Source organism: Habropoda laboriosa, unplaced genomic scaffold (assembly GCF_001263275.1).
Source record: "Habropoda laboriosa isolate 0110345459 unplaced genomic scaffold, ASM126327v1 scaffold210, whole genome shotgun sequence".
In the NCBI taxonomy this organism is placed as follows: domain Eukaryota; kingdom Metazoa; phylum Arthropoda; class Insecta; order Hymenoptera; family Apidae; genus Habropoda; species Habropoda laboriosa.
In genome coordinates this window covers 1,340,709-1,358,001 of record NW_017100373.1, presented here as the reverse complement: position 1 = coordinate 1,358,001, position 17,293 = coordinate 1,340,709, and the positions used below count along the sequence as shown (strand labels likewise).

Genomic DNA, 17,293 nt, shown 5'->3' with positions numbered 1-17,293 from the left:
TTGTCGAATCATCGAAAGAAAAAGGACGCACGGTCCGCTATTTTCACTTGTACATAGACGGCTTGTTATCGTACGCGTGTACTATTCGATTCGATGAAAGAGTGAGAAACTTTTCCTCGATCGACCAAATATCATTCGATAGTTTGAACATTGCGTTACGCGTTATCATCTGTTATGCAGATGAGCGCTGCTGTGTTCGGAAAAATGTATTTGATTTTTTCAGCAGCGGTGACGGGGGCGGCAGCAATAATACATGCACTAGTCGGGAAGCACCGCTTGGCGGCATCGTGAAAGACATCGAGCAAGTGGAACGAGAGGGGCCTCTTCATGTGAAATTTACCGTACTTGATGGCAAGGTAAACACGCATAAGTTGTCACGTGCGATATGCGTGCTTTTGCTTATGGATCGTTCGTGGAAGCAGGTATGGGGCGTTCTTCGTGGACCGATTCTTTTCTTTTACAAGGATCGTCAAAATCAGGTATCGAACTTGTATATAGATGATATGTACGATGGTACGATTACAAAATTAAACCCGGTCTTCATGATCCGTTCGATCGCTTTCAGTGTCCTTCGTTGGCCAACGACGGTGAGAATGTATCTCAAAGCGTAGATGTAAGATGTTCCCTTGTAGATATCGCGGAGGATTATACGAAACGCAAACACGTATTACGATTGGCGAATCCAAACGCAGAGGTATTGCTGCAGACCGAAGACGCGGCGTCTATGGCTCTCTGGTTACGATCTCTACACCAGCACGCTGCCGCTGAAAAACCGTCGGTGAGTAGTAGGAGTAATTGTACGTTACGCGTTATGCATACGCTACATTAATTAACAAACTATGAATTACTATAGTAGCGATGGAACATTTCCATGTTTCAGGAAATCGCGCACAATAGCACTTTGAAGCAACAAGCTGTCCCACAAACTCCAGGTCCTACCAGTAGTTCCTCGACGTATCAAACGATCGTCGGCGGGAACACCAGTACGATGGCGATATCGAGCGCTGGTGGTGGTAGTGGTAGTCAACGATTGAGTCCCCTGCCAGGACACAAGGGTATTAAGAAATTAACGTCGTTCAGGAATAGATCACCGACCGGGCAATCACCAATAAACAAGACGCGGAAACCCAGCCAAACGATCGAAAGTTTGGTTTCTCCAAAGACGAAGACGTGGAAAGGTAGAGTGGCGAAACAATTGCGAAGAATGCATGGTCAAACTGGATCTCCATCTTCGCCAACCACGCAACTACCACCAGAAGGTGCTACTTTCAAAGTGCCACTAGAGCTCTGTCCACCGTCGTCATTCTCCGAATACGTACCGTTAATAGTGGAAATGTGCACAAGTATCGTCGAGGCGAGAGGTCTCGAAGTTGTCGGTATCTACAGAGTACCCGGTAATACTGCTGCCATTTCGCATCTAACGGATAGTGTGAACAAAGGTTTCGAGAATATCAATCTTCAGGATCCTCGGTGGAGCGACGTGAATGTGATATCTTCCCTCCTTAAGTCTTTTTTCCGGCAGCTTCCCGACTCGTTGTTGACCGCGGAATTATATCCAATGTTCATCGATGCCGATAAAGTCGAAGATCCTCAACGAAGAATGACTACGATTAGGAAACTGCTGAGAGATCTGCCGGAACATCACTTCGAAACACTAAAATATTTGATGTTTCACCTGAAAAGGATAGTGGAACACTGTGAGGTGAATAAAATGGAAGCTAAGAATTTAGCGATCGTGTTCGGGCCAACGTTGGTGCGAGCCAGTGGTTCCAGGGACAATATGGTCACTATGGTCACTGACATGTCGCACCAGTGCCGGATTGTTGAAAGCTTGTTGAATAACGTTGACTGGTTCTTTTCGGACGATGATTTGGACGATTTGAGCAGACTGAGCGTTAATCTCAGCTTACCGGCGGCGGACACTAGCGAGATAGAGACGACAACTTCCGCTAATAATCATAATCTCTTGTTGAACAATATTCAAAAGGTCGAGGGTAGTGGTGGTGGTGGTGTACGCGAAATGGCATCTGCGAAGGACATAGTGTCTTCCATCATATCCGCTGCGAATCGAAAGATACAAAGAAGAAGAAAGGGTCAAGACGAAACAGACAACAACGAAAGTCACGAGATCGATAAGTCGAGGACGAAACAGGAAGGAGATGAAAGCCTGCTGTCAAATCGACGAAGCATGGCATTGAACGAGAGGCAATGTTCCGTGAGCGAAATCGTGTTGATGCACGAGAATAAGTCGAATCGTTCTAATTCCGATGATCGATCTCCGACAACGATCGATGGGGGAGTTACGATTACGACGATCGCTGCCACCGCTAGTATTGGTGACAACGATGGGCTAATAACTGATCCTGTAGTTAACAGTCGCGATGATGTTCTGCTGTTCGACAAGTCGAATAAGTATTTGAGTCCTACGGTCGAATCGATTCAACCGACGACGACTAGTCATCGCTCGGCCGTCTCGTCTGCCTCCGAGTCGTCGTCGCGACTCTCTAGCGAGACTGGCCTGAGCTGCTTCGACGCGAGTTCGACGCTTTCGAGCGCCTCGAATGACACAAAGCAAAGCAACGACGAGATCGCGATAAGAACGTACGCTGGATTAAGCGCGACTACCCAAGAACGTATACGAAGATTCGAACAGGAAACGAAAGCGATGTTACAGAGGGATCAAAATCGACAGAGGCGGGAAGCGGAAAGAAGAGAGGAAGAACGACGAAGGATCGAGATGGAATGGCAATTGGCGAAACGCGAAATGGAAAACGATGATCTGCTCGACAGTATCGTGGATACCGCTGTGACGACAGCGATGCCCACTACGTACCTTTCATCCACGGCTCGTTTTTCCACTTTCAATGAGCAATCTTTCCTGGACGTTGGCTCCCGATCGACTACTCGAATTCCACCGCTCTCGATAGCTGTTCAGCAACAACCTACGTCCGTTAGACGAGTCTCGCAAGTTGCCGACGAATCGAACTGCGACGTTATGATTTTGCCCCCGGAGAACGTTTCAAGTACCATTCTAAAGAAGTTAAAGACCGACACAGAGGTAAGAGACATTCGATTGTGTAAAGCATGGGAATAGAAAGTGTACATGCTTTGCTTTTTCGACATTTCTAGCAGCAGGTATTGGAATCATCGATCTCGTCGACGTTACCACCGCCAGTTCGTTACGGCAGCTTGGATTCTCTACACGAAACGCTCAGCGTCTCTCTGTCGCCACTTTCACCGACCAGTCAACAACGAAAACCCCTTTCAAGCGATGTCTCGGACGATGGTCAGTACCACCGATACACTGGTTTTTTCCCTTAATCTCTTAAGCATCGATACAACACGTGTCATCCTAGTAAGTCGTTCATTACCGTGAATTTCCTTCGTTCGTTCATTTATTGAATGTGAGATTCGCGTCGCGTGTATTCTTCCTCTGCTTCTCTCTCTCCTCTCTCTTCCCCCTCTCTCCTCTTCTCTTCCCCTCTTCCTCTCTCCTCTCTTCTCTCTCCTTTCTTCTCTTCCCTCTCTCCTCTCTCTTCTCTCTCCTCCCTCTCATCTCTCTTCTCTTCCCTCTCTCTCCTCTTTCTCGTCTCTCTTCTCTTCCCTCTCTCTCCTCTCTCCTCTCTCTCTTCTCTCTCCTCTCTCTTCCCTCTCTCTTCTCTCTTCTCTTCCCTCCCTCTTCTCTCTTCTCTTCCCTCTCTCTTCTCTTCCTCCTCTCTTCTCTTTTCTTCCTCTCTTCTCTCTCTCTTCTCTCTCTTTATCTCTCTCTCTCTTAATTTCTCTCTTTCTTTCTCTCTCTTTTTTTGATTTGCTCGTTTATTTTGCAGCATCACAATCACGAAAATATGCGGTGGTGAAACATTAGAACGTGAAACGATTATATTTTTTTGTCGTGCATGCCTCCTATGACTTGTTATCGTTCCGACAAATATCGGATTTGATGGATTTAATGGTACATCGTTGACGAAAGTTTTAATTTTTAGATGGAAGGAAGTGTTTGTCTTTTTTATTTCTTGTAGTAGTTTGTCAAGTGTAACTCGATCTTCTTGATTGTACGTGCATTCACCTATTTTCGTTGGAAGCTTTTTTCTTTGCGTCTGCATGCGTGTACTATAAACGATAATGTTGTAAGCATTTGGAAACAGACTATTCGTCGAATATATGTGTATATCCAGGGTGTTTCGGTACGGGTATTACAAATGGGCATGAGTGGATTCCTTATGAAAAAATAAATAGAAACTATAGAATAAAGATTTTTTGCTTGCGGTTTCGTTTTCCAGATAATTATGTTTGAATATTCTTTGCAAAAGTACTTGCCACCTTTCAACTTAACAAATCGCACTATATGTTAGTATTTGGACAATATTATGAAGGATACTGATTAATACTACATTTTTGCGAAATTAAGACTTACATTAATGAAGAAATTGCTGAAATTGTCGTCCATTTTGCCACAAATAAATTGTTGCTTGTTAAATCACAGAAGCATGAAGTGATGCTAATGAATTTTGAGTCCGTACTTGGTTAAATGCCTGTATAATTCTCTCTTGTTTGTATGCTCTCCAGCATACACAAGTTCTTTAATGCGACCCCATAAAAAAAAAATCCAATAGAGCAAAGTCCTACGATTTTTACATACACAAAAAATTTGTAAACTTAATTTTCTTGAAAACGAAGCCCCAAACAAAAAATCGTTGTTCTATATTTTCGATTTATTTTTTCATAAGGAATCCACACATGTCTAGTTGTATTACATGTACCGGAACAGTCTGTATATACAGGGTGTCCAATTTTAATTTGTAAATGCGAATTACTCGTAAACTACCCGCTGTATGGAAAATGGTTCAGAGAGGAATTGAATGGTTTCGAGAGGGACATTTTGGTGTATTTAGTTTTTCTGTAGATGGGCGCATAGAGGTCATATGAAGGTGACATACGTTTTCTGGAATGGAATCATATAATTTGTAATGCATTAATACGTTAAACGTCACGCCGGTCTCTAGGGACCGGCTGTAGACTTTTGGTTCATGCTACACCGCTGCGCGCGTCAGTCCTTGCATACTGATAGTGAGACTAAACATTTCGTTTAAGCGACATCGGTTTTTGTTCAGTAAAAGTTTTCAGAACAGGAATATAACATTTTAACAAAAATTTATGTAGTTTTTAAGGATTCGTTAGTCGTCTTCTGTGTATAGTTTGCCCATCGCGCATGGCTCACTTGACGGCCGAGTGTGGCAAGAACGGAACGGCAAGCAAAACAGGCTGGGCGTTTAACGTGTTAATGGATGCAGCTGTTTACTTCCTATAAAAAAGTATTAAGGAATTTATGTCGAAAAACCATTACTTTAGAAGATATTTTACTTTCAATATTGCAAAGTGGTAGTAGTACATCTGTTTGCATCTACATTTTCTGAATTGACAGTGGGCATTTTTTTTTTTACAAAATGATAGGAGGATAATGAGACGATGTCAATCATGTCATTTCATACGTACAAGCATGCATTGGCAATCATGGCAATGCCTTTCAACATTTAAACTTTCAAATAAATTCATTGCTTTTGATGTTCCGTTTTACAAATTCTTTAGTAAAATAATACATGAAATGATACGATTGGATTTGTTTCAACAAATGCTATCGTACAAAAAAAATATGTGGTTCCATTTAAAAGAATGAATTTGACTGAAATTTTCCCACCCTTGCTCAACCTGCAAAAAAATAATTTGCTCCATATGGTGTCCTCCTTCATACCAAATAACTTTTGATAGGTTCAGTCTCTCATGAGATACTCCAACATTACGTGTTAATGGAAACACCATGTATATCGAAGCTTAGCCGCATACGCGCTTGATTGGTTCGCTTTATTACTTTATTTGCCTTGTTTTATTTCTGAAATGATCGTTGACAGCTAACGTACATACATATATCCTCTATCAAGTCGGCCGAGAATAGCTATATACGTATATATATGCTACGTATGCACATAGGTATCTGATGTTGAAGGCAGGGGTGTGGGGGTGGTAGTGGGTGGAAATGGAAAAGGAAGAGATAAGAAGAAGGAGGAGGAGGATGGAAGAAAGAAAGGGGTTAGACGAAGTAAAAATGGGGAGGGAGCTGGGTTTGGTGTAAAACAGATCTCGGCGGCGAGGGGGCGGAAGCGGAGAGAATTAGATCAATCAGAAGGAAAGATAATAAGAGGAGACCGAGAAGAAGGATGCGTGGAGGTGGATGAAGGGAGGGGGGCAGGAGACTCGCTTGCATTCGTTGGATGGTGTTTTGCTAGTTTGTAGACACTCACGCTGGTTCGCGCCACTACTGCAAGAAACTGTTGGTTAACGAGCGTGTTTTCGAGCACCGTGAGCTGCCAACGAATTATGACGAAACGAATGCGTTGAACACTCTTAGGCAAACGACAAACCCCGGTTTCTGGTGGTACATATCGTCCCACTTGCACGGTATCGGAAGCCCCACTGGTCCCGCCTCGAAAACACAGCCGGGCCCATCGCCAATGCCGATGTCAATGCCAATACCAATGTCAATGCCAATGCCGATGCCAGGCCGAATGCAAGTGCCATCAGTGGCAGCAGTGTCAGTGTCGTCGCTGTCGACGTTGTCAGACACCGCAGCCGACATCGATGTCGCGCGACGACCATCGACACTTGTTGTCGCATCCTCTTCAGGAGTGCCGGCCTCGGACCCCTCCGAATTCTCCGTGCTTAACGAGCCTATCGAGCCCGTCGTGCACCACTCACCACCGCGAGGGGTGACATCGTCGGGCTCAGGGGCCGGATTCTCTTCCAAGACTTTGAACAGATTCCTTCGAGGTAAATCATTTGGTTTGCAGACAGGAATTTCAAGTCGCAAACCGCTCGACTAAGGCTGGCTCACACGAATGGCTTTACCACATTATATTTATTTTATTCCCGTTAACAATAAGTGCACGCTAACAAACTTTTCTCCTTCCTCTCGAACCTCACCCCTTCTACACATTTGTATTTTTCTTGTTTGGTTCGTCTCTTTCATTTGACGTTTTCGTCGTTCTTGTTCACACCTATATACAGGGCGTTAATTTTAAAAAGATCATCTAAATTATTTCCGCTACTATTAAAGGTAAGAAAAAATTACTAAAGAGGATTCAAATGATTTTAATGCGTCCATCTAGTAATGATAAAAAAAAATCCTGTGTAGGTCATTTTGACAGTTTTTTAAGGTCAACGTACTTTTCTTTTTGCATATTAACATCCATCTTTTATAACGGAATGATGTAATCGGCGTCAAGACGAGTTCAGCGACCTAAATACTGTGACCTTGAAGTGATTTTGAAGACTAGAAAATGATATTCATGTTGAAGAATGTAAAAGTAATAAAGCAAGAAGAGTAATATCACCTTATTTTATTGTACAGTGATTTTGGAATGTTCAAACCATACTGTAACTACACTGTTTGAATTTTACTGAACTAGAAACCTTGCAGCTAGTATACAAAGCGTCTTGTGACATGGATTTTGCGACAACTACGTAGAATACGTGTTAAATAGCTATGCATTCTTGGTGTATCATAGAAATGCCATGAGAAATGTCATTCAATCACTTACTTATTGTGTGCAGACATGCCTTGATGCGGGCGGTCAGGATTTTGAACATCTAAAAAATAAGGTGATATTACTCTTCGCCTTTTATTACTGTTACATTCTTCAAAATGAAACTCATTTTTTCATCTTCAAGGTCATTACAAAGTCATGGTATTACATACCATTGTTAATTGGTTGTTGATTGTCTTGACGCCGATTACAACATCACGTTATAAAAAGTGGATGTTAACACTCGGACCACGCTTGGGTCCGTTCGGATCCCACTCTACACGTAGAACGCTCGCTTGTTTATGTTACAACGGTAACGAAGTGAGTGTGCCTCAAAACATGTATTTAAATAATAGTAATATAAATCAATCACTCTAAACAAAACAAAAATTTATTTGGGTCCAAACAGACCCAGGCGTAGCCGCATGCGTAAGTCGCTCGACGGCCCGCCGTCTGAGCGTTGATATGCAAAAAAAAAAATACGATGACCTTGAAAAAACTGTCAAAATGACCTTCGCAGGATTTTTTTTATCACCGCCAGATGCACGCCTTGAAATCATTTAAACCCTATTCAATCATTTTTTTCTTACCTTTAATAGTAGCGGAAATAATTTAAATATTTGATTTAAAATTAACACCCCCTGTGCGCGCGCGCGCGCGCAGGGTGAGGCGCTTAAAACAGGCCACCTGAATATCGCGGCTGCTATTGGTGATAGAAAAAAATATATCAGACTAAACTTGCTTAATGTCAATAAGTACCCACATAATCTGATGTCAATAGTTTTTTTTATAGGTGAGCAACTTTTTTTTTCTTAAATGGAATTATACATATGTATTTTTATGTACCATCTAGTAGAGAGTTTGATGTCGCGTACAATGACCTATAGTTCAAGGTCATTCAATTTCGTTGAAGGTCAACTGCGATGAAATATATTTTACTTCGAGGAAATGATCGAACACTTTGGTGATTTATTTCTCTAATAATATACTGCTAATTCAAGTGTTCAAAATGGTGACCTTAAGCATCGATGCATGCGCTAAAGCGTTGCGAGACGGATAACACGGTATGTTGAATTTCACGTGGATTAATCGCGATGCAAGCTCTTGTTATACGCTCTTCTATCTCTTCTCTGGTTGTTGGTATCTCATTGTACAATGCTGCTTTAATTTTCTCCATAAATAGAAATTGGAAGTTGTTAAGTCTGGGGAACGTGCGGGCCATTTGTAATTTCCTGCTCGAACAATCCAACGGTCTCCGATGTTAGAAAGTTGAGCCCCACTTAGGTTAATAAAATATCGCAAAGTAATAATATTCATGGGTAAAGATAAATATGAAGCGTACAATGTGACTGAATGTTACAAGAGCAACATTACCAACAACCAGAGAACACAAGAAGACGTTTGATCCTTTGCGTAAAGTAAATTATTTTCCATCGCAGTTGACCTTCAATGATCTTGCACCATAGTTTATTGTACGCGTCTTCAAACTGTCTATTTTAAAACCATATCATTCCAATTAAGAAACAAAATTAACTTTCATATATCCTCTACGCATCCATCTACAAAAAAACTATTGACATCAGATTATGTACTCTTTGGCACCAAGCAAGTTCAGAGGATTGATTTTTTCCTATCACCAATAGCAGCCGAAATATTCAGGTGGCCTGTTTTAAGTGTCTTACCCTGTACATAAGTACTTACATGTATGTGTTGTTTTGTTTAAATCTGGTTAACATTGTGCCTGCCGCCATTTTCCTATTTTTTTCGTCTTGCTTAAAAATTCTCCTTTTATACCCATCTCTCTTACGCTCTCTCTCTCTCTCGCTCTCTCTTTCTCTTTCTCCATCTCGATTGGGAGAATGATCAATGGAAGGGGACCGATCGAGAAACTTCTACGCGTCACAGGTATTCATTTTTCTTTTCTTTTCTTTTCTTTTTTTCTTTTCCTGTTTTGTTTTCTAATTCTTCGCGTATTTCGTGTTTTTGGAGACACTTAGAAGCCTTGAGAACGTACACGTATCGCGAATCGCTCACCGAACGATAACCGAATCGTATCCATTTAAATTTATTGCCCATTCTTCTTATGTCCCATTTGTCAGTCAGTCAGTTCCTCCTTTCCATCGAACGGAGAAAAGGGTTACGATTCTCTTCACTCTTCTCGCATCCCTCTCCTCTCTCTCCTCTCTCCTCTTCTCTTCACTCTCCTCTCTCTTCTCTCTCCTCTCTCCTCTCTCTTCTCTCTCCTCTTCTCTTCTCTTCTCTTCTCTTCTCTTCTCTTCTCTTCTCTTCTCTTCTCTTCTCTTGTTGTGCAACGCGCAATGCGTAATTGCAACGCGTCTCGAGAAACGCAGAAAAAGAGGAAGAACGAAGACGAGTGAATTTGATGGAAGGAAGGGGTTGATCGAGCCACGATATATCGTCCTCTCGATAACACCCCTTCTATTGTTACATGTTACGAATACACTGCGCCGTGTACATATACGTATATACCGTGAGATGATAAAAGAGTGAGGAGAAGAATGCAGTTTGATGCGAGCGTCGTTAGATCTTGTAGCCGCTATTTCATCCATCGGAGCTTTCTTAATGAACTTTTCAAGCTCGTTATCACACGCTCGTTGTTTGCCGTTTATGCGAACGACGTAATCTTTATTTTATGGTTGAAATAAACGATCAGCCACTGTTTGATGCTTGTTGTGGTTCGAAGCAATTGAGTCGCGTTTCGATTAATAGGAATCGATTAAATTACAGGTAGCGATCTCTTGACCAGCTTGACGACCACGTTCGATCGTAAATGGAGATCCCTGGTAAATTCGTCGAATCAAAACATGGCTCGTGGATCTGGCCCAGAAAACAACAACGTGTCCTCGTCCCTTAGCGAGGACGAGGACTTGGTGGCAGCTGGTGCAGTGACGCGAGATTCGCGGAACTTGCGAAACGCACGTGGGGGAGGGCTGCACACTAGAGGAGAAGAGAAGAACGATGAGCGTAAGGCTAACAATAAGATGAGCGCTGTTCAATCCACGGGTTCCTGTTCGGTGGTCGAGATTTATAGGGATCCGAGTCTTCATAAAACGTCCATCGAGAAGCATCATCCATATGTTCGTCAAAAAAATGCAAGTATACCGCGAGTTGATGCGAATCGCGATTAACAAGTTGAATTGCTAATTAAATGAAATACGGATGCTATTTATGATAAAAGTATCATCTGTCTGATGAATGGGTTTTGTTGTTCGCGCAGGATGCCCCGGAAAAGGATACGGATTCATCGGTAACGGAGAATAACGGCATGGTCAATCGACGGCTTGATGATGATGTGCCAGACAACGATCGAAGCGCCATTGTACGACGAAGAATTGAATCAAAGCAAGAGCAATTGCGCTCGAGCAAAGAAACGATCCAAGAGCCATCATCGGATACGAACGAGTCACAAGGATGCTGTAGGATCGAGAAAGAGGTGACGTCTTCGGTATTGTCCGACGATATGAAAGATATTCGACGTGATCTCGATGATTCCAACTACTCGAACAAACTCGAGAAATTCGAAAGTCTGACGAACAACTTGGAGGTGAGATCACGACTAAAGAGATCGGAGTCTTTGAACAAGAGATCGGAAAACACCTCGTCCAAGTTGAAGAGGTCCGAAAGCTTGAACAAGCATTCTGCCGAAAGACTCTCGTCCCCGACTAATGGCAAGCTGAAACGGTCCGAAAGTTTGAACAAGCATTCGGAGAGATCCGATTCTCCGAACAGTAAATTGAAACGGTCAGAGTCGTTGACGAAAACTGAGAAGACCGAATGTAACATTAGCAAGAGACGGCAATCCGTTCGAAAGGATAGCGCAACGAAACTGAAACGAAAGAACGGTATGCCAGAACGATCGATTAAACGTAGACACACCGTAGGCGGTACTAAGGACTTCGACAAAGTACACTGGTTGGATAACAAGTTACAGGTCGAGACCGAGAGGGTCGTTAGAAACGAGTATAGACCGAAGAAAAGTCAATTGCGTACAAGTTCGCCGGATTTGAGTACCAGTCGTATCGGTCTCACCGATGCTGCCAGTTTTCTCATCGAAGTCAGCTTTCGTGGCCCGAGCAACGTCGTTTTTAACGTAACTAACACTCGTCCACAATCCTTGCCGGATACTAGCTTAGCTTCCAAAGTATTTAAAGTACCTCTCGAGAGTCACGTGTAACGTATTCCACGTCGTTGTAATGAAGCAGAAGGAGAAGACGACGACAACGATGAAAAACCGATGCGAAAGTAGAGTCCGCGAACCTCGGAAAGATGATCGATTGTTAAGCACCAACGCGTTCCCTTTTTTTTTCATTTCTTTTTCTTTCAAGAAGCATTTATATCGCAGCGTGTCAATTACTTATTTACCTATCGTACTTGTAAATCGTGATCGTGTGCAATCTTTTTGTATATATCCATAGCGTACGTAGATTATGAAACTGTCGAATTGTGGGTAGGGTGTGTGCGGATGCGCGCGTGTCGTTATCATCGCTACAACGGAACGACTGTTTAACACGCGGAATTTGTATTTTTTTAATAACGGAATACAACCGTATTTCACGTAGCTTTGCGTTCAATCAAACGCATCGGCTGTGTGACCAAATCGATCGACGTTTTTCATCTATCTATGCATTTTAAGCGTATTCGTAGAGTAACAGCGATTCACGACGAATCGTTTTGCTTCTCTCCTCAGGAATAACATTTGTTCCTTCGATTATTCTATATGCGTATACAGACTAGATTCGTTCGACCGTTTAACACGAACGATGATAGTATTCCTTTTACCTGAACAATTACGATTTCGTTCTTCAACTCAATTTGTTAAACCGAATCGTAAAATTGTGTAAGGCGATCTCGCCAGCCTGATAATCGATTTTCTCGTACTTGTAAATACATATATGTATGTACGTAAACGAATGAATCTATAGGCCGACGATAAAACGATATTTATTTTGAATCCGTAACAATCGTGATACTGTTATTTATTAAATGTATCGAGATTCCTGCAACCGAAGGAAACATGTATCACCCATTACGGACACGCGGTATCGAATTTGTAAATAAATCTTATATATTGCTAATTTAAAAAAAAAGAAAATGATTAAACGCAATAATTGAACGCCGTACCTCCGATCCTTGTTTAGTTTCATCTTGAACAACATCTTTATCTACCGGCCAAATCATACGCATGCGCACAATGTTTACTTTTAAAAGAATGTATAGATGGCATTATCTTCGTCACGTAACAGGTATTCGTATAATGCATTTGGGTTTCATTTTCAAACGTAGTACACTTTGCGCTCAAATTTTCGAATACTCATTTGATTTAAAAAATATGAATGTAATAAGAACCGAAACGGTTTTTCAACCACAGAAAAAACGATGTGAAATAAAACAGAAAGAATTGAACGTTCCTTTAATGAAGCATCGTACGTAGCAGTCATTGTAAATTTCATCGACCATCTTTTCTTTATCAATTCAATTTATCGTTCGTGATCTCGTCCGCTGCTTACACATATTCTCTTTTCTCCTTCCTTTGCCTTCTATTTTCACGGAAACGTTATGTACTCGAACAGATTGGAAGCCGGCAAGCTTGAATTATTCGAAGAGTTCAAGAATTCAGAGCATAGGGCGATCAACGAAACGGACAGCTCCCCCCATATCGTCCTCTTTATTGACTAGTATGTCCCGTAATTACACTTCTAGGTGAGTTTCGTTGACTGATAATTAACGTATGTAGATAACGCGAACGCTTATAATACTTTATCCACATCCTTAGAACTGGTACGAGAACAACAGCGGGTGGTGGTGGTATCTCGAGTTTGCTCGAATCTAACGGTGGTGCCATTGTTCTCGGTGAGTTTTTCGCTGAGTTTTCTTTTAGATCATTCTCGACTACTCAATTAATAACTCGGTCACGATCTCGCGATAGCGATAACGACCGGTCGAGGTGATGCTAGGTCTGAAGTTGGAATGGCTGCATTGGATATCCGATGTCCACACCTGATTCTCTGTCAGATCAGCGATTCTCAAATGTACGCGAACACGTTGAGCAAATTGTATTTATTCGACCCGGTAGAGGCAAGTCTTTTTAGATATGTAGATCTACGCGTTCGCATCGTATCGAATTTGATCTTATGAAATGTATGTTATGTCGTTTCGTTTCGTATATCGTATAGGTCTTAATACCAGACACAATGTGTGAGCGTGTGGCGGGTAAAAGTGTACTTTATCGTTCGATAATGGAGAAATTTCCCGAGCTAAAAGTAACGTCCATATCACGTGTTCACTTCAACGACGCGATCGGATTGGAACGAGTGAAATCCCTTTGTATTGCTGAATACTCGTCGGTACAATTATTCATTAAGCAAAAGTAAGTTATTTACCTCTTCTTCCTTGATTCAAATTTATCTGGGGAATAATTTCTCATTTCACGTTTTCGTTTTTGTCCAGATACTACGCGTTAGCCGCCGCTGCAGCGCTACTAAAATACGTCGAATACACGCAACGTGTTGTTTACACTCCAAAATCTATCAAAATCGAATTTCAAGGTTCACCAAATGCTACCAAGATAGGTAAATATACAATAGTTGGGGTGAATGCAAAAAGCAAGAAACTGTTCAAAAAAAGTTTCGGTTTCAAATATGTGTTTATTTCAAATACAGAAAAAATAACGCGTGTGAGGATTTTTTCATAGATTTGGAAAGCGCGCGAAGTTTGGAGTTGGTGCAGTCGCAATGTAATCAACGAAATGTTAGTCTGTTAGGTATCCTGGATCGTTGTTCAACGCCGATGGGTAAAAAACTTTTACGGGTCAATATTCTACAACCTCCCTGCGAAGAATGCATCATACTCGAGCGACAGGCCGCTGTTGCTGAACTAGTATCCAATCATTCGTTACGGGCTCTTGTTCAGGTTGAAATATTTTAGCTATATTTTTTGAGATCTTCTTGACTCGCACTTTTCCCTAAAAAAAATACCAAAAAATTCTATCGTAGCCCATCGTGCGGCAACTTTATGGTGCAGATAGGCTTTTAACTTTATCGACAACACCTGTTTTCCATGAAAACAGCGTACAATGTGCGGAGCACAATTTAAATTACGTTTTGCTACTGAAAAATTTATTGGATGTCGTACCAGAACTTGGAAAAATATTGTCAGCTGCCGAGAGTGATCTACTGCGCAGAATTGAAAAGGTTCGTGCAAACTTTCCCGCCGTATTACGTCCTACACATTGCGTACACTGTTCTATGCCATCTAATGGATTTATCTAGAAGCTAGAGAATCACGAATTTCGGTTGATACTGGAACGAATTCTCGAAACGATACATCCAGAAGCCAGATCCGTGACAGGATATACATCCTTGAATATGCAACGTTGCTTTGCTATTAAGGCAGGAATTAACGATTTATTGGATATCGCCCGTCAAACTTACTGCGAGTTAATCGATGATATGAAAAGTCGGTAAACGATCAATGAAGCCGGATTTCTTTAAGTTTCTTTAACAAAAAAAATGAAATAACTGATCCCTGTTTTTGTATCTTTCCATGTTAGCCATGGTGGAAAACTTAGCATCCAAATACAAATTAACTTTGTCGTTGAATTGTAACGCTTCTCTGGGTTATCATTGTCAAGTGATATTGCCCCGAAATTCGAATGCTGAAATCTTTGACCCACCGCCCGAGTTCATAGAGGTAGTACGGTAACGATAATAATTGCCAATGTTAGTAACGATAATACACTTTTCTCGCGTTCTGAATATAACACTCAGGTACGGAAGAATAGACGAATGTATACCATGACTACCGGTGCGCTCGCAACCTTATCGCAACAATGTAAAATTGCGTGCGAGGAATTACATCTAATGAGTAACGTGTATGTATCGTTAGTATAAAGTATGTATAGGTATAATACTCTAGTTCCTGTTTAATTGAAAATTTCATGTTTCGTACAAATAGTCTGTTGTGTGATTTACTACAAAGTATCCGAAAATACGTCGGTTGTTTGTTCCAATTAAGCACGGACGTCGCGGAACTTGACTTGATCGCTTCTCTTGCTCAAGTCAGTTCTTTACAGACGTATGTGAGACCAACGTTTGGACCCAAGCTGGAATTATATGACTCGAGGCATCCGGTAATTGAAGTTTTTGGCCTCGATGGCCCCATACCCAATAACGTGGTAATCTATTTTCTTTTTCCTTTACCATCTTACCAGATACGCAAAATTGTGTTTACTTCTTCACTTTGCCATTGCCATTACAGAATGCGTCGATATCTCAGAATCTATGTATAATTTCTGGACCTAATATGAGCGGCAAATCGACTTATCTCAAACAAATCGTTTTGTTGCATATAATGGCGCAGATTGGATGTTTCGTACCAGCCAACAAAGCAGTGTTTCGGATAACGGATCTAATATTCTGCAAGATAGCCGTTCACGATGATATTGAATGCAACGCTTCCACGTTCGCTCTCGAGGTGAGTGAATTTTCCTCTAATACACGCGGATGAATAATTTTCGCGTTATCCTTTATAGATGAAAGAGGCGCAGTATATCTTACGATCCGTTACATCAACTTCGCTGATCGTTTTGGATGAATTGTGTAAAGGTACTGCGATCGAAGAAGGTTCTTCGATCGCATGGGCTATATGCGAAAAACTTTTAAATACGACTGCTTTTATTTTTGCTGCGACTCATTTCTCCTACTTAACGAAATTGACTGATTTATACAGCAATGTGATCAAGTACGACTGTGAAACGTTTTCCTTTTGGCTTTCCTCGACTAACGATGTTTTATTATACATATAATAACGCGTCGCCTATTACTTTTCAGTCGGCACTTCGAAACGATAAACGTTCAAGAAGCAGAAATAGACCATTCCTGTAACCGCTTAACGTATACTCATCGACTAAAACTGGGCGTAACACCTACCGAGGATTATGGCATCGTTTTAGCTGAATTATCCGGTTTACCGAAATCAGTTGTAGAAAATGCACGAAAATATGCTTCCGAGCAAGTGATGGTAATCAAGGGTCCATTTTACATTGAATTCTACTATTATTATTGTTATTAGTATTACGATTGTATAATCAGAAACGTGCTAATCTCCCGACAGACTGTTAATCGAGTTACAACCAACAAGTCCAGTGCACGGAAAAAATTTCATTACGACAATATACTGATAGAATTGTATGAGTATTTACAAACTGATAGAATTAATCGAGAACACGTAACTTTGCTTGTCGAACGCTTCGTAAAACTTTGGAAACAAATGGAGGGTGAAGGAAACACGCAAGAAGAAAACGAAGGGGAAGGAGAAGAAGAGAAACCGAAAGATGTTACTTTTACTGTTTCAGATCGTATTATCGGTACCGATGTCTCGATCGAGACGCTTCAAACACAAACTAGAAATCACCATTTTCTGAATAATTTATTCGATTTAAAACATAATGAACATAATGCGTCTTGTAAGCACACGTTTCATTCAATCGACTCTTTATCCTTTTATTCACGCAGAATGACGAGTATTTCCAACAAATCCGCGAAACTTTCCGTTATTAACAAAACTGCTGTCTCTCCTTCGTTCACGCATGCGTCATCGTCGATGCAAATATCTAAGGTGGAGAGACCAATGAAACTGTATGAATATTTTCTCTCAGACGACGATTTTGAACCCTCCGACATATCTCCCATTTCTAT

General features: G+C 41.4%; 2 protein-coding genes across 2 annotated transcripts in view; both read left to right on the top strand.

Moving 5' to 3' along the window:
- Nucleotides 1–12,201, top strand: part of LOC108574972 — a 20,197-nt gene extending 7,996 nt beyond the window's left edge. Inside the window, exons 10-15 of the mRNA XM_017937652.1 lie at nt 245–479; nt 566–778; nt 881–3,058; nt 3,133–3,286; nt 10,326–10,690; nt 10,816–12,201. Coding sequence (XP_017793141.1) covers nt 245–479; nt 566–778; nt 881–3,058; nt 3,133–3,286; nt 10,326–10,690; nt 10,816–11,772 — 4,102 coding nt within the window. The 3' untranslated portion in view covers nt 11,773–12,201. The remainder of the gene's footprint in view (nt 1–244; nt 480–565; nt 779–880; nt 3,059–3,132; nt 3,287–10,325; nt 10,691–10,815) is intronic.
- Nucleotides 12,202–13,239: 1,038 nt separating this feature from the next.
- Nucleotides 13,240–16,770, top strand: LOC108574942 (mutS protein homolog 4-like). The gene is made up of 14 exons (XM_017937616.1): nt 13,240–13,298; nt 13,372–13,448; nt 13,525–13,673; nt 13,772–13,965; nt 14,046–14,167; nt 14,290–14,507; nt 14,591–14,788; nt 14,867–15,053; nt 15,148–15,287; nt 15,365–15,468; nt 15,552–15,771; nt 15,855–16,070; nt 16,129–16,337; nt 16,427–16,770. The coding sequence occupies exons 1-14, from the start codon at nt 13,276–13,278 to the stop codon at nt 16,665–16,667; spliced, it is 2,298 nt and encodes a 765-aa protein (XP_017793105.1). The 5' UTR covers nt 13,240–13,275; the 3' UTR covers nt 16,668–16,770.
- The last annotated feature ends 523 nt before the right edge of the window (nt 16,771–17,293 follow it).

What these genes read in the sequence shown, in the direction of transcription:
- LOC108574942 (XM_017937616.1), top strand. Translation starts at nt 13,276, where the DNA reads ATGTCCCGTAATTACACTTCTAG. An exon ending in CGGTGGTGCCATTGTTCTCG is followed by an intron (nt 13,449 to 13,524) that starts GTGAGTTTTTCG and finishes ATCTCGCGATAG; the next exon opens with CGATAACGACCGGTCGAGGT. An exon ending in ATTTATTCGACCCGGTAGAG is followed by an intron (nt 13,674 to 13,771) that starts GCAAGTCTTTTT and finishes TATATCGTATAG; the next exon opens with GTCTTAATACCAGACACAAT.